Source organism: Cebidichthys violaceus, unplaced genomic scaffold, assembly GCF_023349555.1.
Source record: "Cebidichthys violaceus isolate CVI_PGR_0920_01 unplaced genomic scaffold, fCebVio1.0.p SCAF_9, whole genome shotgun sequence".
NCBI classification, from domain to species: domain Eukaryota; kingdom Metazoa; phylum Chordata; class Actinopteri; order Perciformes; family Stichaeidae; genus Cebidichthys; species Cebidichthys violaceus.
The window spans coordinates 8,862,146-8,887,894 of NW_027176975.1; the positions used below are offsets into that span (position 1 = coordinate 8,862,146).

The 25,749-nt window shown below is 41.1% G+C and overlaps 2 protein-coding genes across 8 annotated transcripts in view; one reads left to right on the forward strand and one right to left on the reverse strand.

The window, feature by feature from the left end:
• LOC137866992 (ceramide transfer protein-like) overlaps nucleotides 1–17,643 on the reverse strand; it is a 20,526-nt gene extending 2,883 nt beyond the window's left edge. Inside the window, exons 1-16 of one of the 5 annotated variants that reach the window (XM_068703353.1) lie at nucleotides 17,007–17,643; nucleotides 16,671–16,805; nucleotides 14,300–14,416; nucleotides 9,157–9,264; nucleotides 8,761–8,899; nucleotides 5,861–5,941; nucleotides 5,597–5,754; nucleotides 3,054–3,146; nucleotides 2,789–2,875; nucleotides 2,481–2,573; nucleotides 2,148–2,225; nucleotides 1,330–1,425; nucleotides 845–977; nucleotides 682–752; nucleotides 447–575; nucleotides 50–179 (exon numbers count right to left, since the gene is read on the reverse strand). In XM_068703353.1, the coding sequence (XP_068559454.1) occupies nucleotides 50–179; nucleotides 447–575; nucleotides 682–752; nucleotides 845–977; nucleotides 1,330–1,425; nucleotides 2,148–2,225; nucleotides 2,481–2,573; nucleotides 2,789–2,875; nucleotides 3,054–3,146; nucleotides 5,597–5,754; nucleotides 5,861–5,941; nucleotides 8,761–8,899; nucleotides 9,157–9,264; nucleotides 14,300–14,416; nucleotides 16,671–16,805; nucleotides 17,007–17,096 (1,738 nt within the window). In that variant the 5' untranslated portion in view covers nucleotides 17,097–17,643. Of the gene's footprint in view, nucleotides 1–49; nucleotides 180–446; nucleotides 576–681; nucleotides 753–844; nucleotides 978–1,329; nucleotides 1,426–2,147; nucleotides 2,226–2,480; nucleotides 2,574–2,788; nucleotides 2,876–3,053; nucleotides 3,147–5,596; nucleotides 5,755–5,860; nucleotides 5,945–8,760; nucleotides 8,900–9,156; nucleotides 9,265–11,474; nucleotides 11,800–11,902; nucleotides 12,081–14,299; nucleotides 14,417–16,670; nucleotides 16,806–17,006 lie in introns of those variants that run through there. The other 4 variants (XM_068703352.1, XM_068703354.1, XM_068703355.1 and 1 more) reach the window with 4 other exon arrangements.
• Nucleotides 17,644–18,372: 729 nt separating this feature from the next.
• Nucleotides 18,373–25,049, forward strand: polk (polymerase (DNA directed) kappa). 3 transcript variants are annotated; one of them, XM_068703962.1, is made up of 15 exons: nucleotides 18,373–18,468; nucleotides 18,639–18,782; nucleotides 19,086–19,205; nucleotides 19,338–19,490; nucleotides 19,842–19,973; nucleotides 20,109–20,259; nucleotides 20,440–20,661; nucleotides 21,032–21,156; nucleotides 21,388–21,554; nucleotides 21,659–21,691; nucleotides 21,800–21,896; nucleotides 22,662–22,833; nucleotides 22,988–23,980; nucleotides 24,617–24,665; nucleotides 24,761–25,049. In XM_068703962.1, the coding sequence occupies exons 2-15, from the start codon at nucleotides 18,654–18,656 to the stop codon at nucleotides 24,840–24,842; spliced, it is 2,625 nt and encodes an 874-aa protein (XP_068560063.1). In that variant the 5' UTR covers nucleotides 18,373–18,468; nucleotides 18,639–18,653; the 3' UTR covers nucleotides 24,843–25,049. The 3 variants fall into 3 exon arrangements, with proteins under 3 accessions (XP_068560063.1, XP_068560066.1, XP_068560064.1); XM_068703965.1 differs by having other exon boundaries at nucleotides 21,848–21,896; XM_068703963.1 differs by having other exon boundaries at nucleotides 18,653–18,782.
• Nucleotides 25,050–25,749: the final 700 nt, after the last annotated feature.

A 25,749-nucleotide genomic window follows, 5' to 3' on the forward strand; every position in this document is an offset into this window, starting at 1 on the left:
GGCATATACACTGAGATCAAAACTCCTATGAGACTGGAGAGGCACTTACCATTGGCAACATAGGTGATCTTACAAAGGATGTTGTCTCTGCTGATCTCTTTATCACCCTCTGGTGGGCTGACCAGGGTTTGGCAGATCATAGCGACATTGATTTTGGCACGAACGCACCGGTTTGTGGGCTGGAAGTAAAATAAAATGTAAATGAACTCAAAGCTGCCACAAATCACATCAGTTCATCACATCAGTTTTGACAATGGGGTTAAGTGCTCTAAAACTATTCTTTTTACCATTTACACATGAAGAAAATGCCCTATAACACTGACACTGGGATATTTGTTAGTATATGCTGACATTAATCTAATATATTTTTAATCTAATATTGGATGCCTGATGCACCACACTCACTCTATTGCATGATAGTGACAGGTGTAGTGTAGTAATCTTACAAGGGCTTTGTCGTGGTCCACAGAGAAGTTGCAGACCAGCCATGTGTCGGGATCATTTTCATTTGTTGCCAAGATCTTCCTGATGGCTGACAGATAGAGCACATCTCTCTGAGAGGCCGGCCACACCCTCTGAAACACAACCAGACGCATTCAGCTGGCAATCACATAGGCTGCAGAATATTACTGATCAAACGCGTTTTCAGCAACGTCTAAAACCACCAAGAAGTTAATTCACCTTGTGCGTCTGGTAAACAATGACGGCATTATCTGAGAGCGTTTCCACAACGTTGAAATTTTCAATGGTGGCTGAGGGAGGAAGAGTTCAGTCAGGTCACGACATTAAAACAGAGAGTCAAACAGAGTTGGTATGATGGCAACTTCTGAAATAATGAACTTACTCTCCCAGTCCATTCGGACCGCCGTGTCCCAGAAGTAGTGGCAGACCTCGTGTCCCGTCACCCCCTTCACAGAATGTGTAGCTTTGAGAGGATCCAGCACGATGCCATTCTCCTCTACTTCTCTCCTGTACACCTGTTTCACAAAGAAAGGAAAAGTCATATTATCACTATAAACATGTAAAACTCACTGTAAAACACATCTTGAAGGAGCCTCTTGATTCTACCACTGACTGATTACTGAAGCAGATTTTTTTCATTCATATAGTACTGATAACTTATTTTACAGATTTAAAGGATTATCTTTTTACATTGTGGCATGAATACCTTTACTTTCAAGTATTTCAGTTGCTCTTCCACCTCCGCTAGCTGATCAATTTGTTATCAGTGCTTCTACTGCAACTTGCCTTACCTTTTAAAAAGTGAATGAGACTTTGAATATTCACAGATAGGAATCAAGGGAAATGATTCATAACAAGCTTACTCACCTTCATCTCTCCTTCTTCTATTACAAGCTGCCAGTTGGCATCTCCGCCTACATCCTGAAGAGAGTAGGTCATATGATTCTGCACCATCTCCTCCACCTAAAAGATAGACAGGTATTGATTAAGTGTTTCACTGTTCTTTACCTGTGCATCTGAGGACATGCTTTGAAACAGGACACAGTTTGGGGAGAAGGAGAAGGCATTGTATTAGGGCTGCTTCGCTCAACTTTAATGAATTATAATCTTGAGCGATCAACACTCCTAGCCCCAGTGCAGGTATTGTGTTTTAGGTTTTGATAACATCGTAGGGGCCAAACAGTAAAACTATGTCCCTTTCAGAATCTTAAGAATTCTTTAAACAAATACATTAACCATTGAGCTGGAACCAAATAAATACACAGCACTTGATCCTACTTGGGGGTGTTATTCAACATCCTAACAATGCATTAGTGTATATCTAGTGTATAGTCAGTGGATTCATGCCTGCGTATGCTAGTCAGAGTGATGTGAAGAAAAGAGGAGGTGGAGATGAAGAGCTTTCACTACATTCCAGTCATGCAGCATTAGACTAACATTTTTCTCTTCAGTGGTGTGGCGACTGTTATGTGATGGAGACAGTCAGTCCCTCCAGGAATATCAATTTTGTCCAGTTGGGTTTTTTTTGGTCTTAGTGCATCATACAATACTTTAAAGACTTTGGTTCATAGGAAGTGTTTGTGAAATCCTGGAGAGACTTGTTAGTAGACATTCTCATGCTCTCTCTGACTATAGATTGCATCCCCGTGCAGATATAGGTGCTCGCTGTTGACCAAATACAGTACCTTAGCGCTGAATCTGTGAATGTCATCTGAAGCACTGACTAGCTCAACGGAAGACAGTGAAGAAGAATGGCTATGGGGCTGTGCAGCAGAGAGGAAGAATGAAAGAGAAAGGAATAAGGAACTAAACAGAAGGAGGCACCCTGTAGCAGTCCTAAGGATGAAATCACAACCTGCTCAAGTAGTATTTCATGTTAAAGGGCACACTGGTTGTAAGAGGACTAAGCTTCAGACAGAAAAGATGAGACATTGCAAACAGTAGCACCCGCTCAGTCATAAATTAGAACAAAGCAGAATGGAAATAAGATGTACATTAAAGAGAAATGTGTTGAGCACCTTGGTGGCAAATCGGTGAGTACCGATGGTGGAGTAGGCGTCTCCTGGCGGAACTGGAGTTATTCGTGGTATCCTGACCTTCTCTGACTGGCACTGAGGGACAGACAGAAGGAAATTGGTACGAGAGTGAAGATAAAGAAGATACGACAGAGAAAGGCCACATTCCTATGTGTAATGTGTTAATGTGCATCAGTTCATTTGCTCTATTTTAAAAACATGTTTAAAAGAGATGAAGAAGGGAGGGCAAGGAGATCTCAAATGTGTCGTCCAAACTAAATGTGTGATTGTTTGATACATCTTCATCAGACCTGCTCCTCTATCTTGTCCTGTCTGTCTAGAGCAGCTTCCACCGCGTCAAAGAACTCATCCTCATTGATCAGACTGTTGGGCCCCTCCTGTGAAAAGCAAATGTCAGCAATATGAGAACTCTGTGAGAACAGCTGAGAAGAATGTGCAGAAAGATAAGCATGCACATGGTAAGAGACATGGGACAAAGTCAAGACATCTTTCTGGTGTGTGTCTAACAGTTTTAAATCCATTCATTTTATCTAATTTTATCTAATTTCATCTTGCCTCGTAGTCTGGGCCTCCGTAGTGTGACTTTTTCTTCATTTCATTCATAGCAGACTTGTAGGCATCTTCTACCCTCCTCCTCTTCTCTAGCTCCTGAACACACAGACAGACAGACAGACAGACAGACAGACAGACAGACAGACAGACAGACAGACAGACAGAGAGAGAGAGAGAGAGAGAGAGCAGTGTGGTGTTTAGGGCGGCCCTGGACCAAAGAACGTCTTAGTCGACTAATCAATAAGTTCATTTAATAGACAGATCAGTAAAATCACACAAAAACAAAACTTTAAATATTGTGTTGACAGGAGATGTTTTCATAAGTCATTCAGAATGAAAAAGCACACAAAATGACTAATTGAACGAAATAATTAATAGTCGACTTGGACCCAATGATTAGTTGATTAATAATTGACTAAAACGGGGCAGCCCTAGTAGTGTTGTTAGTGCAACTTTACTAAACAATAAATAATATATAAATAGAAACACCCATTAAAACATCTGTACAGCATTTAAAAGAGATCAGCTGATCCTCTAATTTAGAACACAGTCAACAGGAATTCAGTGTTATAGAGTCAAAAAACATCTCAGTCGCAGTGACAATGCTCTTCTCATCAGATGTCAGTTGATAAAGAGTTAATGGGGAAGAAAAGAGAGGTCTGCTGGTCACAAACAATCGGGCAAACTCACATCATTCAGCGGTGTGCTCTCAAACAGGTTCTACCTAACCTCTCAGTCCCTGCCAGACATTAATAAACACACTTCACCCAAGTGAACTACAAACAGGCCACTGCTATGCAATGAAGAACTACAAATAATGGATTATCTACCGTTTCCTCACCGTCTATTACTTAAAAGCAATAAAACATCATGTTTTTGGTCTTTTTGTGAGAGCAAGTTAATCAAAATACAATCAAATGTATTATGTAGACTGAAACCACTTAACTCTGCCCAAGAAACTGCTCATATTCCAGACACAGTTTATCCACACTGCAATACGAGATAGCAAGTAAACTAAAGTCATTATGATTAAAAGTATAATGACAACAATAGTGTTCTGTCACTGGAGGGATCACAAAGAGACATTGACACCAGACAAAGTGCAGTGAAAGGTGTGGACATGTAACACGTTGAAATAAACAGGAGGTGATCCTGTTGTCAGCAGCATGTAGACACCAGACAGACAGACAGAGACCTACTTTAAAGAAGAGGCTGCAAGTCTGTAGAGGTATCCATCTCTGTGTCTGGTATTTGAGCTGCTCTGTCCTCCTTTGTAGCGATGGCTTCCACAAACTGATCCATGACGTCTTAGCAGTCATTTCTTTACTTCTCTCTGTACAAGTCTGAGCCTGAGTCTTGTTCCTTTGAGAGATCGTATTCTGAACTATTTCTGTTTCCCTACTCCACATCGGCAGCTAAACTTCACACACATATAACCAAACACAGATAAGACTGAGGTAGTTTCACTCAAGCAGTCCAACTAACTGAAAGCACTTCCTTGCTTTTGTAGGTTTTAGGGTTGGGCAGCATGCCTTCACACACAGAAAACTGGTTTGACAACATCAGCTGAGCTGATCAGGATGTACGTATCTGGAGATCTAGAGAGCATACCTTTACACACTCAGACCGCTCTACATGAAGCTAAATCAAATAATGGAATGGAGTGTTATGGGAACTTCAACCGCAACCAGAAAACAAAACGATCAAATAGCAAAAGGATTAAAGCTCATTATGGGCAACAGGTGCATTTGTAGCTTCTGGTAAGCAAATCTGATTATTTTGAAATGTACATTCATTGAGTTATAGCGATTAATGTTACAATTGATTTTGTTTTCAGTAACTACCTGTAAACCCGCTATATCCAATAAAAACAAATTACGGTTTTCAGTAATCGGAACTTTGTAATTTGAGACACTTTAACAGCTTTCCCCCAGGTTTTGAATGCTGACTAAGCACTCTTTTTTTAACACCATCTTGCTTTACAATTGCAAGTTGGCAGTTAAACAGCTTAAATGTGAAATAGTTTGCTAAACGCACCGTCCATTAAAGAGCGCTTAAACACAAACTGATTTGCAAACCAGGAACAAATTCACTTTCAAACACACATCAACATCAAATCTTCTATAACCAAGACAGATATGACAAAGATAATGACTAACATTAGCAGATCTGAACTACATCCTAACCTGTAGATTCATATGTCTGTGCATTAAACACAGCCAGTGTATTTTACATAAAAATCAACATCAGAGCCAACTCCCTTAAATCCCCTCAAGCCTTTCCAAAACAACTACTCTACATTTGTGTAGTAACTTTTCTTCCATCAACTTTCCTTTCACCATGAATAGTTGACTGTTCTTACATTCTACATCCATCGTTAGACATTTGGACAGCAGATAACCAACTCCTTAAAGACAATGGAAGACAGCAATTAGCACTGCTGCTGACACGCCTCCTCAGGAAACTGCACATTAGTCATTTGACATTTAGCACACTGTGAGTGAGATTCATTTTATTCACTAAGTGTGCAGAGTGAAAGACCACACCTTGTCCAGCCTCTTCTGCCAGCTGTCTTCTCGTTTGACCATCAGTTCGATGCAGTGCGACAGGGTGGAGAGGATGCCTGCTGTGGTGGCCTTGAAGGTGATGGCCTCCCCCTTGAAGTCTATTCCAGTCATGCTTTTGGGACTGGCGGGGGGGAACACTGGCACAGACAAAAACAACGCTTTTTAACGTGAAATCAGTCATTTCAAGGCCCCCCATTTCACAGATATTCTCAAATGAAGCAATGATCTGCAGGTAAAACTCACATTTCTCTTTGCTGCCATTGTTGTTGTGATTATGTTCGCCCTCGGGTCTTGCAGTTGTGGGAAAGTCTTCCTCGTCCTCCTCTACTACAAATAAGAAAGCAACATTGTTTAAGGTGTATCTACTATCTATCTATCTGTCCAGTTAACAAACCTATTAAATGGCAGAAATACCTTAACCTGGACATATGTATAGCTGATTAAGTATTCCTATCAACAGGTGTATTTACACCTCCAGAGTTAATACTTTTTCCTAATTGTACAATTGTTGAAGGAGCAACACAACATTTCTAGCAAAAGCATCATCTAGAATAAACTACACGTTTGTTTAACCTGCACGAGAGGAAAAGTTCAATATGAAAGTGATTTTGAAAGCTGCAGGAAGCCTCTTCCTCAGGAGATTAAACAACCCACAGAGTGCCCTGGAAGTGTATTGATTTTTGTTTCCTTTCTCAATGAGCCTTACCAAACACTCTCCTTCAACTTTCATACTGCATGAGCCAAGGAAAGCTCCATCTATGAAATCTTTCCATGGCCAGTAAACATCAAGACTAATTCCTTTTTGCTATGTCCACACTGCTCTAAATACCCTGAACGGAACGATACAAGCTCCATAAACACTGGCTGCCGGCCAAACAGCTGACTACACGTTTAAGTCCAGCCAGCTACTTTATTATAGTAATATTGATTCTAGTAAAATTATCTTGATTAAAAAAAATTTGCAATTGTGTGAACATTTTACGGCCACTGGAGTTCAAAACAATGCAAACATGATGATAGAGAAAAGTTTGTACAAGTCCCGCCCCCACGTGGTCTGTTTGTGTGTTTAAATTTGACAGTTTAAAATGTCCGAGAACGTTTTAGTATTTTTCTGCCATTGACCAATTATGCAAACTAATGTCAGATACCTCAAATTGTGTTTAAAAAATAAAACATGATGCAACTTCCTGGAGTAATACAGTTGTGGTCAAAAGTTTACATACACTTGTAAAGAACATAATGTCATGGCTCTCTTGAGTTTCCAGTTATTTCTACAACTCTGATTTTTCTCTGATAGAGTGATTGGAACAGATACTTCTTTGTCACAAAAAACATTCATGAAGTTTGGTTCTTTCATGACTTTATTATGGGTTAACAGAAAAAGTGCCCAAATCTGCTGGGTCAAAAATATACAAACAGCAACATGAATTAGCAATTTTGGTGACTTAGAAAGTTGTGTCAATGAAATGAGCTTCATAGCATGGCCTCTTAACTTCTTGTGAGTGATTATGAGTGACTACAGCTGGTGACTTCTCTGAGGCAATTTAAATAGGGCTCATTGGATACAAACGCCCACAAATGCTACAATGGGAAAGTCAAAGGAGCTCAGCATGGATCTGAAAAAGCGAATCATTGACTTCAACAAGTCAGGAAAGTCACTTGGAGCCATTTCAAAGCAGCTGCAGGTCTCAAGAGCAACAGTGCAAACAATTGTTTGTAAGTATAAAGTGCATGGCACTGTTTTGTCACTGCCACGATCAGGAAGAAAACGCAAGCTATCACCTGCTGCTGAGAGAAAATTGGTCAGGAGGGTGAAGAGTCAACCGAGAACCACCAAAAAGCAGATCTACCAAGAATTAGAAGCTGCTGGAACACAGGTGTCAGTGTCCACAGTCAAGCGTGTTTTGCATCTCCATGGACTGAGAGGCTGCCGTGCAAGAAGGAAGCCCTTGCTCCAAAAGCGGCACCTTAAGGCTCGACTGAAGTTTGCTGCTGATCACATGGACAAAGATAAGACCTTCTGGAGGAAAGTTCTGTGGTCTGACGAAACTAAAATCGAGCTGTTTGGCCACAATGCCGAGCAATATGTTTGGAGGAGAAAAGTTGAGGCCTTTAACCCCAAGAACACCATGCCTACCGTCAAGCACGGTGGTGGTAGTATTATGCTGTGGGGCTGTTTTGCTGCCAATGGAACTGGTGCTTTACAGAGAGTAAATGGGATAATGAAGAAGGAGGATTACCTTCAAATTCTTCAAGATAACCTAAAATCATCAGCCCGACGGTTGGGTCTTGGGCGCAGTTGGGTGTTCCAACAGGACAATGACTCCAAACACACATCAAAAGTGGTAATGGAATGGCTAAATCAGGCTAGAATTAGGGTTTTAGAATGGCCTTCCCAAAGTCCTGACTTAAATCCCATTGAGAACATGTGGACAATGCTGAAGAAACAAGTCCATGTCAGAAAGCCATCAAATTTAACTGAACTGCACCAATTCTGTCAAGAGGAGTGGTCAAAGATTCAACGAGAAGCTTGCCAGAAGCTTGTGGATGGCTACCAAAAGAGCCTAATCGAAGTGAAAATGACCAAGGGACATGTAACCAAATATTAGCACTGCTGTATGTATATTTTTGACCCAGCAGATTTGATCACTTTTTCTGTTAACCCATAATAAAGTCATGAAAGAACCAAACTTCATGAACGTTTTTTGTGACAAAGAAGTATCTGTTCCAATCACTCTATCAGAGAAAAATCAAAGTTGTAGAAATAACGGGGAAACTCAAGAGAGCCATGACATTATGTTCTTTACAAGTGTATGTAAACTTTTGACCACAACTGTATATATGATGAACAAGGCTTTATATGTTCTTCCACTTCATATATTTTATCCTTGGTTTATATTTTGGTTATCCTGTCAGTAAACTGCCCATTGGTGTGGAAGAATATCAATATAAAAGAAAAGAGAGGAAATATGTCACCAAAAATGATTATGAATTATCTACAGACTGTGTGGGCTAAACATATGATAAGAAGACTAATTCTCCTTTATTCACTACATGTTTAGAAATGAGTTGGCAAACTTATAAAAAATGAAAATAAAGTGTATTTATACCAAATAAATAGTGTATTTATGCCACAGGGTTACCTCTGTCCCTTTGAAATTCATCTTTGGAGACAACATCAGCACAGGAGTCAAAGTATTTCTGCAGTGTGTCCACTTGTCTGCACAGAATGTCCCGGAAGGTTTCCATTTCTGACAGTTTCTCACGCAACCTGTGCCCCTTCTGAGCAGAGAGAAACAGAAGTAAAGAGTAGTAGTTCTCTTGTTTTAACCACAAGGCACAGTCATCATAAAAAAACATCTGTACATCAGTACAAAACATTTGACAACTGAGAAAAGAAATAACAGATCTAGCAGCTTGGCTTCAGGTATTTTCAGAAGGGGCTTTTGTGTATTGATGGAAATAGTTCAGTGAGGGACTGAGAATCTGACATGATCCGACGGTGCCGAACATCTTCAGATCCAGATTCGTGTTTTTACCTTGAAGGAGGATGTGGATGTGGCAGACAAGGCACTGGCTGCTGAGGTAAGAGACAACATGGACCCATGACGCCTGAGACTGGTTTCTGAACCATAACCAGACTCGGCCTGAAATCCAGAGGGAGGGAATGAAGGAAGGACAGAAGGAAAACAGAGGGAACAGTAGATCAGTATGTGCACAAAACACATTAAACAATCGCAAATGAATGAAAAAAAAAAGTCTGCTTCTAATAAATATACCAGACAAAGATCAACTCTAGCAGTCAGCAACACTGAGTAATGCGGAGCCCGACCACAGCAGGGCCGACACCTACACAGATAAACAAACAGTCTGCCAAAGGAACACAGTCATCAACCCAGCCAGTGGACCTGACACTAGGTGGCTGAGGAACAGTGACAATAGATCACACTGTATCCAAGAGTGGCCACATCTGGGCTTGATTGAGACTTTCTGGCAGAAAATACTGTTGTACCCATTAGGAGATACCGTGCACCGTCTCATATGACCTGGCACTAGGCCCAGTCATCAGCTAATTTATGACTGGGCAATCCCTGGGACTGCCAACTCAGCAAAGTGTCAGAATGTTATTATACATATAGTGCACATAATGCATGCACACCCAGCCAATCCAACCAAAGCTAAATATTGTTGTTTGTCCCACAGGCAGCTGTTAACTATTATCCACTACACTAGAGAGAGACAGCAAATTCATGACCCAATATATGTCCCGTACTTCAAATTCATACATTTACTTAACCGGTAGAAACAGTAATGAGGAGCTAGTGGAACAAGCTAAAGTCTGAATTTATTTTACGTATGAGTCAGGATCTTAACATGCTTGTGGTATTTCTACATTTATATTTGCTGAGGTTTAGTCATTCCTTTGTGTGTACTTTCCTCTTGATTATTAAACTAACAAAGGACTGTGCACTATTCCTGTTTAGTAAGACTAGAATAGCAGAGTTATATCTTGACAACAGTGAGCAAAGTAGGGAAGGAGTCAGGTGATAAACTAGAGAGAGCACACATATACTGGTAGACTGTTGAAGACCTGGACAACAGAAAGTCTCAATATTTGCTGTCAAAGGGTATGTTTACATTCTTACAATCACGTGATTGCTGTGATATTAAGATATGAGAGTAATGTGATAAACGTAAGCATTAATCATTAATTCACTATTTTAATCCTACGAGATATTTCTTTGATCCAGCACCCATCCTACCAGTCACTGGACGAGTCTTTCTTATCGCTCATGAATGAACTAATTTACATAATTCAAACTAACCCTATCAGAAAAAATACAAAACACACATAAAGGGAGTGGACATTTAGCATGAATTTTGTAAAATAACATGAAATTCAATTATAGAATGAGAGAACTGCCCTAAAAATGTCCTGACCCAGTCTAAAAAAAAAAATAACAGGACATTCAACATTATTAAAGATTATTATTAAAGCTAAGCTATGGCACAATTAAAATACAGTCTGTTTGCAACACACTGAAAGTCTTAAGTCAAAGTGTCCAACTGTCTTTTATGTTAAAAAACAAAACAACACACTGGATTTTGACTGGCTAGTCACATTGTTGCATTGCAGAATAAAAAAATTAAAAAGTAAAAGCAGTAAAGCTCATTAAATCTAATGTTTTGATACCTGCAATGCAACAGGGATATTTCTTTCTTAATTCACTTATACAATAGTCCGATTTAAACCATCTCATCCTCAGTATTACTGTAATACGTGTCCTGCTATTACTTATCAATTCCTTAAACAAAGAGAGCCTTTGGGTATCTACATGGATAAATTAACATCGGACGAAAAGACCAATCTGTGACAACTCTAGAGGCTCTTATGCACCGGCTCAGCTGCATGACACAGCCACGCAAATCAAACACCCACCCAAACACAACACATGAAGCGACATTCTGTACCCACAGCTTTGTGATGGTAATGAGACGAGTGTACAGTAACTCAGTAAAGTGACCATAACACCAAGGACTTCTTCACATCTGAGCTTATTGCTGCTTGGTAAGTTACCGTAACACATAGCCATGCAGCATTAGCTCGATTCCTAAAATTAAAAATAGTGATCTCTTTCAATGACGGACATGCAGTGGAGTACAATTAATAAGCTAGTCAGTTCTTCTCATGTATAAAACGGCACGCATGCAAATAGGAAATACAAATTGATGCCATGTATGTAGGAAGGCAAAGATGGGCCATGTTTATCATTTATATCACAACACTGGCATACTAACTACAGACTTTAATGATGAGTGACAGTAAGCAAGCCATGCCAACGTGCTATAAGCCCACCATTCGACCATTCCAACACCCAAAGCAGAGCAGGACACTGCTGCAGTCCCGACGGGTTGCCGGCCCCAACATGGCTCAGACGCTCCCTCAACACTGACAATTGAGAGGCTTAAATCCAGTAGTCCGGTTTCCCTGGACACACCTCACTGAGGAACAAAAGGGAAGAGGGGGAGGAGGAGGTGGGGGGGAAGAAAAGCCACACAGGCTCAGCTTAGGAAAAGAAAGCAGCTAGAAGAGAGGGAAAAGAGGAAAAAGTCATTTTCTCCGTATCAGTAGAGGAGTGGCAGACGCTCGCAGAAGAGACAGGCTGAGCCAAAAGCACGAGGCTTGAAAATCGTCAGCAGAGCGAAGCGGGTCTTCCGCAGGAACACACATGGACTCAAAGACACACACACGAACATGCTCTCCACTCAACGGACCACACACACCCTGATATGTGAAACCTTTCCACCGTGTCCATCTTTATGTCCAGCATCCATCACTGAGCAAACAACCGGGACTGTGTGTGTTTGCATGTAAGAGAGACAGCGCAAGAGAGGGATAAAGAAAGGCTGCATGCATAGATGTATTAGAGAGAGAGAGACAAGGGCTGTCCACAGCTGGCTGTGTGATAAACCACCAAAGTACCAAATGGGTGGGTGAGTCTCATTTATATTATGAGAGAAAGAGAGAGAGTGTGGGAGGCAGGGAAGAACATTTGAATCTTTTGCATAATTTTCATCTACCTGACTCTCCTTTCATCTTTTTTTGATTTATTGATATCTCTCATGGTGAAGTCTGATCTCGGTCAATACTGTTCAGACTGTGCCAACAACCAGTCTGAAGAAGTGGTGGATTCAGGGGTTTCTCCCCGTTTCCTCCCAGATCCCCCCCTCTGAAGGTGACAGAATGGAACAGTCTGAACAGTATGATCGAGAGTTTTATGTGTCCCTCTTGATTTTTGTTGCTGTGAGAACGGGCGATGAAAAAAAAAAAAATGCATTATTCATCAAGAGCTGCACTTAACGTCTCTACACTTAGCACTACTTTTTCCACCACCAACACAAACACACCCACACATAAAAACACAAATGGCCTCGCAAAAAAACAGTTTATTTTCCCCGTACAATATCAGCTTAATTTGGTAATATGAATATGCTTTTACAAGTGGCTTAAACAACACATTCAAAAGCTGAAATCACTGCCTGTTCGACTTATGTTAAAGCACAATTATAGTTATTAGATACTGACATAAACTCGGCTTGAGTTTATAAAATTCGCACAAAAAATTGTAACCCTCAAAAATCACTCAATATAAGTATGTTTTAACAAAGTCACAGAGGTAGGCTACACTTGGTACATGTACAGTACGAGGTATCACACCCCGTGTGGCCTAATACTATACGTGTTGTACCTCCTTCCTCTCCTTCAGGGAACAGAAGTTTTAGACCTAACATTTTGTTTCATGCTGTCTTAACACAGAGATTAATAGCAGAAAAAACGTTGCAACAGTGAACACTGAATGCAACTTCTTCTCTTTCCAGCTGGGAGCAGTGCAGACACACTCACCTAGAACAATGCTGCAGGTAGGGCTGCATGAGGCGTACTGAGGTTACTGTCGGTCACACTCCAGACATAACCCTGAAATACTCTCACGCTGCCGTTAATGGATGGGACACCGGCGGTCAATCACACTCAACTGCCAACACCCAGTAGCACTAACGACACCATCCACAGCACCGTTTTAGTGGAGAAGCCGGCCTGATGAGAATTCACAGGATAGTGATTATTTTTTTTCAAGGGTGGTCTCTCAACTACAGCGCTTTTATGTGGCAGATGCACTGGTGGTATACATTTGTCTCTTACTCTATCTATCTATCTATCTATCTATCTATCTATCTATCTATCTATCTCACACACACACACACACACACACACACACACATACATACACACACACACACACACACACACACACAACCAGATAACACAGATAACACAACAAATAACTGCACTTCACCAAAGGTCACAGTACAAACATACTGATTGATGTTACTTAAGTTTATCTGTAGGGTAGAACACTGTAGAAGCAACACAATGAACAACTAAATTAAAGAAATGGATAACTAGTTTATTTTTAGAGCATACTTACGCAAACTAAACTAGTATAGCGAGCTGTATCACAGCATTATATGTATTGATTATTTTCACATGACAACATATCTACTGTGCTTTATACACTTTACTGATGTTCATGTTAACTTGATGTCACTGAGTGAGCAGCTGCCTGGTATTTGATAACAGGGGATCCCCCCACCACTGCACCTCACTCCACAGATTCTTCACATTCCCAGGGTGAAGGGCTGTGTGTGTGTGTGTGTGTGTGTGTGTGTGTGTGTGTGTGTGTGTGTGTGTGTGTGTGTCCGTCTGAATCCCTGTCCTGCCACACCCAGCTCACTGAACAAAACAGAGAACTCCCTGTCTGTTCTGGGAAAAAAAAAAAAAAATGTAACCTCAATACCTGAAAAATGTGAATAATATGATATTATCAGCAGATGATTTGCCAAGTCAAAAAAATGACTCAGTACTCATTACAGCCAAAGATTGAAGACAAGATTGAATAAGAAATTTGTTCCGATTCACCACAAAAATAACAATAAATTTCATAAGAACAACAGGGACTGGATTCAGGTAAACTGAGTATCTGTAGTATTAATTATTCTATTAGGATAATGCAGCAGAATTCCCATGAACAACTTTATCACAAGACAGTCTGAAGGTGTAAAAGGAAGCCAGCGAGAAAGATACAGAAAATCTAGGGAGAAAGAGAAACCCGTTCCACTCACCTTGTGCAGCTCTATTGACTCGATCCACTGGAGTCTGTGCTCGGGATCTTCCGCTCTGAGGTACCAAACACTGTCGTTCACACTGATGTCAAAGCGACACTCGTCAAACTCATGAGGCTGTAAAAGAGAGAGGAGAGGGCTCATGAATGCTTATCAGGCAGAGCATGGGTCATGTCACCAAAACCAAATATCTATATTCTAAAACACAAAAAAAACCCTCAATGCAACTTTTCCCCTTAGTTCAATAAAATGACGGATGGATTTAGAGCAATAATCTCACTATAATGTCTGTACAGTCTGTTTGTGACACTGGCTGACTAGTGATGACACATTCTAGACACATATGGATTCCATCAGTCACAGAAAAGCCTCTGCCACACAAAAAACAGGAATTTTAATTAGGAACTGATGTCTTATGTCTGCATGCGCAACCCTAAAGAACTGTGTAAAAACAGATAGTCTTTCAGCCTGAACCTGGGTCATCATAACTTTTCCTGCTAGTATTAGGCCAAATCACTCCCCCATCCTACAATGCACCCCACCCGCACCCACACACATGCACCAAAGAATTCCACTGCATTCAGATGAGGAGGTATCTGTTCTGCAAAGAAATGAGACACAGTTGACTTTAATCTCCTTCCCGTTTTTTCTCCTGAGTAGAACCAAGACTACAGCTGCTCTGTCAGCTGACATAACCTCATGTTGTCCAAGTTTAATTCAATTGGCTGACTGACGCTCATGCGCTGGTCTAGTTGGACAACAGCAACATATACTCTGAACAACGCCAGCATAACTATATGCAACATTGTCTTTACACTTTGACACTAAGCCACAGACAACGCTAGAGCAAAAGGTTTACAGGTTTAACATGAAATGCGCTCCAGTTTCTACATTTCACTAGAAGGTGGTGTAACTGTGAGCTCAAGTGCATCCAGCCTGGACACCATTACAGTCTATCTTACTGTGCTGTATCAGACACAGCCCATAAACCTCTGCTTTACAACCCAGTTCATACCTCTGCCTTGAACAATCTCCTTCCACTTGCATAAGCACTGCTGAATATCCTTCCCCCCTGTATAGGACTGTGGCATCTTCAGTGTTAGGAAAGAGGAGGTTATCCGTCAAACACTGATAACCTCCTCCCAAAAGGGACTTCTACAGAATCAAGGTTTTTCTTCTATGAGCTGCCTTTAAACTAGTGTGTGTGTGTGTGTGTGTGTGTGTGTGTGTGTGTGTGTGTGTGAGCAGACATGCTTGTATTTTAAATAAAACATATTTAACACAATAAATAGAATTATTTATATGCATTTACTCTGTATAAAAACATGTAACTGACAGGAAAACACCAGTGCACTGACGAGAGGCTGAACTGACGTGAACTTTATAAGCCTATGGTAGGAATGTTCAGACAGTAACATTTCCTGCACATTTTGATCCTGCGTGACGACAGTCTGGTGCGTCTGCAGCTACGCAGCGTGGAACTGACTGATATTAGGCAAGAAGAGAAGCAGAGGCTTGTTTCTGCATTCCTCAGTCCTCATACCACAGTCTCCATATAGACAGCACTGGCTTTATTCAGGAAAAAGGGAAAGGCAGTAAGAGGTGACTGTGTGGGTCATGTGTAAATAAATTGTGTACACTTTTAGTTAGCCTACTATAACACAATTACAAAAACACTACGAGCGTCTTGTGGAGCTCCATTCAGGTATGCACAAACACAGGAATTGGCATTATGCTCACTCAAGTGACCGCTGTCAGCAGAGGAAACCAACTGTAGCCTTTCATGTTGTGGTTTTAATCACGTTTTGAGTCATACAATCCTATTGCACAAATCACACTAAACCCTTTTGTTTGGCCTCTGTACTTGGTGGCGATATGCTCAAGAGGCCAGTGAATATTTAACCAGGGTGTGGGATTTCTACTTATCTCACCAACAGGATGACTGCATCAGGACAATGCTGGTCTGATCTCTACAGTATGTGTTTGAAACTTACATTTGAACCATATGGGAACAGCAATGTCAAGTAGCCGCTGTTATAACTGCCATGGAGGAAGGCGTGACATCTCAAATGAATCCCTAGGTCTGCTAAAATGCAGTTCCCTACCAATGTGATCTTAATAGCGACGTCATTACTAGTTAATGTTTACCTTTCTATCTTTGAGGAACGTGGATTGAAGGAATTAAAGTTCAACTCCAAGCTAATGTCAGGGAGAGACGGAATCAAAACATTGAGACATTCTAGAGAGGTAACCCGACTCCAAGAGCACTGTTGCAGAAAATTAAGCCTTTCACGATCGCCCATCTTATGAGGTCTTATTCCTTGAATTGTTGGACAGGCAATCTGCAGTATGTACCATGATATATACTCACTGTGATAACAGCCTTGCTGAGGCACAGAGACCCCCTGCACCCGTATTCCCGCTCATCCTCCGACTTGTAGTAGCTCAAAGTGTTGTTTTTCAACACGACCCATCGGTCCTGCCACCCGTGTATGTAGTTTGTCCACTGTAAACACACAGGAGGCAACTTTACAAGACAAACAGCGATGGAGTCACTAGATCTGGAGGATGTGCATGCAGGGGTTCATTCAACAGAGTAATGTTCACTATGCATTCAGACTAGTTGTGTGTGATTAAGATGACTGGACTAGAAGTTATGTTCTAGTATGAAACAGTGTAACATTCAAACCCGGTTCACCTCACCTACCTTGCTTAAAACGCCACCGAGCTCCGCATGCTGCCCGGACTCCGGGTCCACATCCTCATCCGAACCGGACGATGAACTCTTCTCGGACATTTAAATCCAAAGCCTCAAAGAACCTGAATGTGTTTGACAGAACCAACGTCCCGTAACGCGTACGTTCGTTTTAAATTCGTCACAGCCAGATCAGCTGACCGCTTCTTTAACTGAAGCTTAACGTCAGCTATATACCGTTATCTAGGCATTGACGGAGTGTATCTAACATCCTCTGAATACTTTATCTTTGGTCGATAGACGGACTTAAACCCAGCACGCTTGTTTTGTAGCAAGCTGTCCTGGAGGTGACAGCTGTGTCTCAACTTCTCCGTTTTGCGGGTTTTGTTTTGAAACTGACTTGGAATACTAATAGGACTAGCTAGTTAGCGTTAGCTGTCAAACGACGCAACTAGCGTAGCTTACATTAACTGAACTAACACGTTGTGACTGCTCTCGTTTGCTTTCTTAGCTGCAGTCGATAAGCCACTCAAAAGGGTGATTAATAAGGAAGACCTCCGTGCTAACGCAGTACCCCAACTTCACGCTACAATTGACGAGCACCGGTCTGGGTCGCTGCTGTAGTTCCGCAGTTTAGTTAGCAATATAGCGGAGGACTGACTAGCTGGTTGGGGGAGGAGCTGCAGCCACGCTTTACTGTGTACCTTACAGCGCGGCGTCTAGCTAGACAGTGACACCGGAAGTTACACATATTACCTTCAAATTAAAAGCCATGTTTTTGTCATAGGGATTGCAGTGCAACATAAACTGTAACAAAATCAATTGGACAGTGGGGGCAATATTATTTTCTTTGGCGAGGGATTCATCCCATAGACTGTAAATTCCTCCGTGAATATACTACGACAGGAATGTAATTTAAGAGGTTTACATAAAAAAAGTTTTATTTTGGCTAGATTGGAATTGTCCATATATTCTCTTTTAATTTGATGGGTTGTAAGTGAATTGATCAGTAATTGACAACCTTTGAGATTTTGTTTCGTATTATCTGAATTTGCCTGCGGTATACATCGACGTGTTTAAAACTATGCTACGGCTACTCTAACAGTAGTTTACATATGCTTTGTTTGACTACTTTTAGAAAAAGTGCAAAACAAATTTCAGACATAACATCTAAAAGGAAATTGTATCTGGTCCACGGGGGTTTATGTTTGTTCAATGTGGCTTTCTGGGACTAGACCATATCAAAGAATATGTGGAGACATTTTATGTTAACGTAGTAGTAATAGGTGATCTCGTAAAGGTTCTCATCTCCTTATCTACTTATTTTGGGCTAAGTCCCGCCCATTCCGGTGATGACGTATGTACGCGGAAGTTCCGCCAAAACCGTCTTCGTTTTCAAAAAATGTACAGACATGAACGTTAGACAGCTCAGCGATTTTGATTCAGTGTGATTGATCCTGTGCAGAGTGAAAAGGTTCGTATCTGAATTACTGTTGATATTCTGTTTTAGCCAGAAAAGGCACACACATAATGGAATACACAGCTACGATATCTTACAGGTTTATCAGCTAACTTTAAAACAGAGTTGAGATCGTTATAAATTGGAACATACTGCCCAAATACCCCGACTGTTTTCTCATTAAGGATCCATTCTTCAGGATGGAGAATGGGGTGGCATCCTCCAAAGGAGAGGGCTTCCTCTCCAGGATGGCCCTCAACGACAACAAGGCTGGCATGGAGGGTCTTGACAGGGACAAGATCAACAAAATCATCATGGAGTCATCCAAGGTATAAACTAATAACCTAAATAGATTTGTTCTGTTAGTCCTGTATGGCATACCAATAATCTCCCATACATAGGAATCTAAACAAAGATAACTGATGTGTTAGAAAGGACAAGGCTCTACAGCTGCTGTGGACAATATGAAATGTGAGGTCCAGTTTTAGTGGCTGTGTCCAGCCTTGTGTGAAAGTCCCATATCCCCTGTGTCATCACATACAGTCCTAAAATAGATATTGCTATTGTAGCTTTTCATTATAGATGTGCTACAGAATCTGTAACTCTTGATTGTCCTTGTCGTTTCCCTGCAGGGATCGAGGTTTTATGAGAATGAGGTGAAGAAAGAGCAGCAGGTGAACCACCGCATTGAGAAGATGATGCTACAAAAGGCCCAGATCACAGAACAGCAGCTAAAGAAAGCACAAGCTCAGGTAAGACATGGATTCATCTGGGTATGGTTGGCATCAGGTCATTCAAAAACAAATTTGAATTGCTATTAAATGAAAAGGCTACGTTCTAAATATCACACAACTCAAGTGTTTTTCATTAAATCTCTTTTATAGGTGGAGAGGATGGCCGCCGAGCTTGAAAGGAGTCGTGATCTCAGCCGTGTGATTGTACATGTGGACATGGATGCTTTCTACGCTGCTGTGGAGATGAGAGACTGTCCTGAGCTGAAGGACAAGCCCATGGCTGTAGGATCCATGAGCATGCTGGTGGGTCAAAATATGCAAAAAAAATTACACAATTTCTTGAAATGAATAGTGAAGTGCATGGCCTCATACCACTTTAACACAAAAAAGGGGAAGGAAATAGACAACTTGTAAATCTCCTAACCATAATCCTCACAGTATAATGCAGCAAAACTACATTTTTACAAATCACAGTAGAGGAATGAGTCTTCATATGTGTATTTTATATATTACTAAATACCTAAAATTATAAATTCATTGAACTGTACTTTACTGTAATATTAGAAATCATGGCTGTTTAAACCAGTGCCAATGTTTTATGGCTTCAAGACAAATTTAAAATGTTTTATTTACATCTCACCCTTTCTCTTGCAGTCAACATCTAACTACCATGCCAGGAAGTACGGGGTTCGAGCTGCCATGCCTGGGTTCATTGCAAAGAAACTCTGCCCCAACTTAGTTATTGTTCCAACCAACTTTGCTAAATACAGAGCTGTGAGTAGTGAGGTAAGATTGATGGCAAAGCACACACACGACGAGATTAATAGGTATTGAAGCTTCCATGAAAACAAATGCTATGAAACTGTTCTGTGGCCCTTTCTTAAACCAACAGGTGCTCATGAATTTGTATCACTCTGTTAGATCCGGGAGGTTTTTGCAGACTATGACCCCCACTTTCAGCCAATGAGCCTGGATGAAGCCTATCTGGATTTTACAGACCACCTGGAACAGAGACAGAGCTTGCCAGAATCCTCACGTACACATGGCTTCCGCGCCAGCAGCGACGCTACAGGCAGGACTTAATTATACAGAAATGTAGAATGTGCTGTGATGGCTTCTTATGTTTTCTACCTGCAACTTTTGCCACTTTTGCTGTATACATAATATGACAAGGAACCCTGTTACACGATCAAAGTTTCATACACTAGAAATCCATCAGGTTATTGTGAGAAGTCATTTATTTTCCGTATAGGTGAAGAGCAGATTGAGCTTCCCCAGGTGGCAGTGCCAGAGGAGAAGGACCTCTCTCCACTCCTGTTTATGGACAGCCCGAGCACCTCTCTGTGCCTGATGGACTCTGAAGATGTCAGTACTGCTGGTAGTGCATTCGAGGTGTTTGGTACGTCCGTTGAGGAGGCCGTGAGAGAGATGCGCTTCCGCATTGAGCAGAAGACCACGCTGACTGCCAGCGCAGGTATGCGTAAACACTATTCTGAAGTGATTAATACAACACTGTCCCTTTTCGTCAGTGTGGCTTGCTTTTGTTAAACATTTTATGTTTGAGTTTGACAGCAGAACAAGTTTTCAGCGAATGTTAAATGTTTCACTCTTTTGCCATATTGGTTGTCTTCCCTCTCTTTCTTCCCCACTTTCTGAATAAATCCAGAAACTCCACTATTACATAATAGTATATAATTCATTCTTTGCAAAAACAAACTACTCAACAACAATAATAAAAGTCTTCCTTTGACATTTTGTGGGAAATTATGATCAAGATTATGTGTATGTTTAACCAGCCGTTCATTTAAAAACACACCATTCAATCATGCTGTTCACTCTTCTAGGAATTGCTCCAAACACGATGCTTGCCAAGGTGTGCAGTGACAAGAACAAGCCCAACGGCCAATACAGACTCCCCTCCACCAGAGAGGCAGTCATGGACTTCGTCCAGAATCTCCCAGTTCGCAAAGTATGGTACACATTTCTCAAACTAAACCGTATACAGAGAGTCTTGGAGTCGTGGAGTTGGTGAATAATTATGGAAAGATGTTAGAATGCCGTCATGTGTTTTTGTATTATTAAAGGCTGACAGGTGGGGTGTAAAGTGACTAATGATGTACTGCAGATAGAGGAAAGATGTTTGAAAGAAAATCATCAATATTTAAAGACCGTAAAACATGCGTTTGTGTATCTTTTCCAGGTGTCTGGCATAGGGAAAGTGAGTGAGAAGATGCTGAATGCTCTTGGCATCAGTAGCTGTTCTCATCTTGGCCAGCAGATGGAGTTGCTGTCGTTGTTGTTCTCGGAGACAGCCTGGCATCATCTCATGCAGGTTTCCTTGGGTCTGGGCTCCACATGTATACCTAGGTACTTCATTGTCTGTTTAATAAAACTCAACACAACTGATTAAGAAAGAAAATAATCTAGTTCAGAGAGAGGAGATAATGCTCACTGTCTTTGCTTTTATATAGGCATGAAGAAAGGAAAAGCATGAGCACAGAAAGGTAGGGTTTTATTGAAGCATAAAGTGACAATCACACAGCTGAATTGTTTTTTGTGTCCATCCTCTTATTTCGCCCTCATTTCCTCTTTGTCCCACTTAATCTTTACAGGACATTCAAAGAACTGAGTAATGTTGAGGAGCAGTTGTCTTTTTGCAGGGAGCTCTGTGAAGACTTATCAGAAGACATGAAGAAAGAAGATCTAAAGGTAGTAAACGAGGGCTTTATTTAATTTGCAACAGGACTATACCTTTGTGCATATCTTATGAACAAGTGGGTTGTGTTGAAGATGTATTTGGTTACCTGTCGTGATAACATCAACAATACATGGGGTTACACTGTATACTGCTGAGACATTGCTTGGGTGGATCTTGCCTTAACACTCTCTTTGATTGGCTCAGACTGAGCAAATAGAAGCTAATAAAGCAAGCACTGGAGATATTTGCACACAAATAGACACCACAAAAAGGGTCGAGAGAAAAGGGTAATATTAGAAAAAAAATAACAACTAAAAGAAATATTGTCTTATTCTTGGCCTCCCTAGAATCACCCTTACTCCAGACAGAGTCTCATACAATTACCTCAACCTGTTCATTCCTTTTCGAATCGATAGAGAAAGGTCTGGTTGGCTTGGCACCACCATCACCCCCCTGCCGGGGCCCTGATGTGGCCTTGATAGCTGGAGGAAATGGAGGGCCATTAAGAAGACAGGGTTACTATCAGCCTTGGAAATGTCTCCCTGGGAGAGATGATCACGTTACTATGAAAGCGCTTTGTGGCGTTTTACTCACAAAATGCATTCTGACAAGTGATATGACAGAGTATACAGATATCTATTTGTCGTGTATGGCCTGTCCACAAAGTGTCATTGATTATGCTTATAATTAAGAGGTTGTTAGACAGCAGACAGAAATTACCTTAACTGTTTTCCCTGATATGAATTCAACTGTGTATTTTCTTCATTTTCCTTAAGGGTAAAACGGTAACACTGAAGCTTAAGAACGTGAACTTTGAGGTAAAAAGCAGAGCGCTGACGCTGTCGTATGCTGTTGCTACAGTGGATGAGATTTTTGCTGTTGCTAAGGACCTACTGAAAACGGAAATCGACAATGAAAGCCCCCAGCCTCTCAGATTGAGACTCATGGGTAATTAGATACAGAAATATAACGTACATATCAATTATTCTAACTATCTTGAAATAAATCTAAATGGTCCGTGACACACTGCATGTGAAAATAATAGCACAGTTGGCATTTTTTGTTGAAGTTTTCTCTAGATGATTTGTTTTTCTGCTCGTAGGTGTAAGAATATCAGCCTTTGTCAGTTCGGATGATAAAAAGCCCCTGCAGAGGAGCATCGTTGGCTTTCTAAAGCCAGGCAAGACAGACTCTAGTGGCTCTTCCCAAGGAATGAATCAAAAGCTGGAGAATCTCTCCAATCAATCCTTCCAAACTGGGCCCCGTGCTTGTCTTCCTCTTGCGCAGAAGTGCCAGAGACAAGATGAAGTACCCTGGGGGAGTAAGCAGAGGGGGTTCGAGGGGGGTCAGACTAGTGAGGAACCCAAACAGTCTTTCTTCCAAAGGGCTCATGCCAAACGACTGCAACTCCAGGCAGCGGATGCAAGTACACAAAAGGAAGTACATGGGGAGAATGCTTCTGTGATTGCTTCCACAGGCCCTTGTGCTGAAAAGGGTGTAGAGTCCTCAACAGAAGCACATAAGAGTGACTGTACAGCCTCAGAGCCCTCCGAAAAAGACTTTGTTTCTCCCATAGAGGCCCACGCATCCACGACATCAGGCTGTGGCGGCACAGTGATGGAGAGCCTCACCTGTCCGGTGTGTTTCAGGCAGGTGGAGACCACTGATTTGAATGTCTTCAACAGACATATAGACCAGTGTCTCAGTGATGCCTCTAGAAATCCAAGCCAATGCACAATTTCTGACACGGAGTCAGACCTGGACCTAGAGAATGGCCAGAAAGAATGTGAAGAGTTTGAGTCGAACAGAGTTGATCCTCAAGAAGACCAACACAACTTGGAAAACGATTCTCTTCAAACGGTTTTGTTGATCAATGGTGACAATAGAACGTTAACCTCGGGACAGCCTCAGTCATATCACGATAAAGGCCCCGTCCTCATCTGCCCAGTATGTCAGCTGACCCAGGACAGTGATGACCTCACTATCTTCAACCACCACGTTGACCTCTGCCTGAACCAGGAGGTCCTACATGAGCTGGGGGGGCAGACGTCAACGCCCATAAATCCACCTTCAGTGATGAATAGCAAGGCCATAGGTGAGTGTGTGTACTAAATTTTGTTTGGCCCCTTGAGGAGAGCAGAAATCAGTTGTGAGCACAACAGTTCAGGTTCAGGTGATAAATCTCTAAAGAGAGAGAGACCCCTTTCACATTTAAATTGTTATTGTTATAAAAATATTGATTATAGCCACTTTGAGCATTTTGTTCCCTGTGTAGTTCAGGGTTCCAGGTATAGTCATGTCAGTGTTTCCTATGTGGATCTAGTCTGTGCTGAGGACGGATGTTAGTAACGCCTATGAACTGTGGCTGTATGACATATTTGCAGTTAACAGAAGGAATGTCTATTTGGGAGGATGTCGGTGTTATCTATTGACAGTGACATTGTGTGAGAAGTTTGTATTGATTCCCGCTGAGAAAAGACACCTCATTTCAGCCAGTGGGGCTTCCTTTGCCCTGCTCTTGGAAATGGCTAAATCACTTTCACTTTCACCTATTCATTTTCTACAATGAACTGCACCCCAGTTTCCTCTTAAACAAGCCTGCCTCAGAAATTGCAATCTTTATATCCCCCAAAGAGGTGCTGCAATTGTGCACCTCCTTGGTAGATGTCATTGTTATCGTCAGTGTTTTTTCTTCTATGTTCATGACTGCCTGTTTCTGTTCTGTTCACAGACAGAAGCCGTCTCCTGCCAATGCAAGCAATTAAAGGCAAAACCAAAAGGTGAGACAGCTTGATTACAGACTGTTGCTGCATGTTGTCTCTAAATATTCCCGGTACTGTTGGTAAAGTAGTACCTTTTTTTTAATGACTTTCAGACGGAACTCGCCTTCCTCTCCTCCTTCTAAAAAGGCTAAATGCCTCGGTTCTCGCAACACCATTGACAAGTTCTTCTTGTGACGGTCGTGCACAAAGAATGTCCATCCTCATCTGGAGGAACTGAGAAAGTTTTCTTCAGGAAATGGAAAACACCTCAACCCTCCTGCTCCACTGACCAGTTTTAAATTGCACACAAAGCCATATAAAAGAAATCTTCACTAATATGCCTTTTTTTTTTTTTTTTTAAGGCAAAATAGATGGGAAATTAAAGATGACAAACTGTTATAATTCTGGTATGCCAGTTTTATTTCTTGTTTCTGTTACTCAATGAAGATAAGCGTAATGTTTTTATTTTACTGTATGCGTCTGGATCATAGGAGTATTTATTAGACACTGAGGTGCCTGTGTGAGTTTTTTAATTTATCTTCATAAAGTTATTTTATTCAGATATTTGCAGTAATTTACAGTTGTATTTATTGTGTTTTCCAATGATAATACTGTGTATGTCTAATAATGAAGATAAGAGAAGCCTTCTATCGTGTAAATCAAAGTTATATAAGAAATAAATTACTTTTTTGCTGAAATTTCACTTTGGTTAATGGCATTTCCACAGTTTATTATTATTATTATTATTCTCTATTAATCTCACTTTTAACCAAAAGGGTTGGCTTACTGAAGAAATGGTTTACAGTAGGTTTAACACTGTAGTGTTGCAGCTCTAAAAACTGGAAAAAAAGACTGTATTGCCTCAGGTGTGAATGTGAAACATTGCTCTTAAAGAGCATGTGTAACTAGTGAAACATCCCTCTACAAACAAGTTAAACTTCTATTAGAGCTTCATGTAAATCTTGTGTAAACACTGCACATCATTCTCAAAGTATGATATAAATGAAGCCACAGTCATTCCCTATCCTTGTTGTGTACCACAAGTGAAGTGTGACTTGTTAAATAGTCTCTGTTATTATCAGCAGTCCCTCAAGGGTGTGAG

Bases quoted from the DNA above. Each gene is read 5' to 3' on its own strand.
- polk (XM_068703962.1), top strand. From the start codon at position 18,654: ATGGAGAATGGGGTGGCATCCTCCAAAGGAGAGGGCTTCCTCTCCAGG. The intron at 19,206-19,337 runs GTAAGACATGGA...TCTCTTTTATAG, and splicing joins TAAAGAAAGCACAAGCTCAG to GTGGAGAGGATGGCCGCCGA. The intron at 21,692-21,799 runs GTAGGGTTTTAT...TAATCTTTACAG, and splicing joins AAAAGCATGAGCACAGAAAG to GACATTCAAAGAACTGAGTA.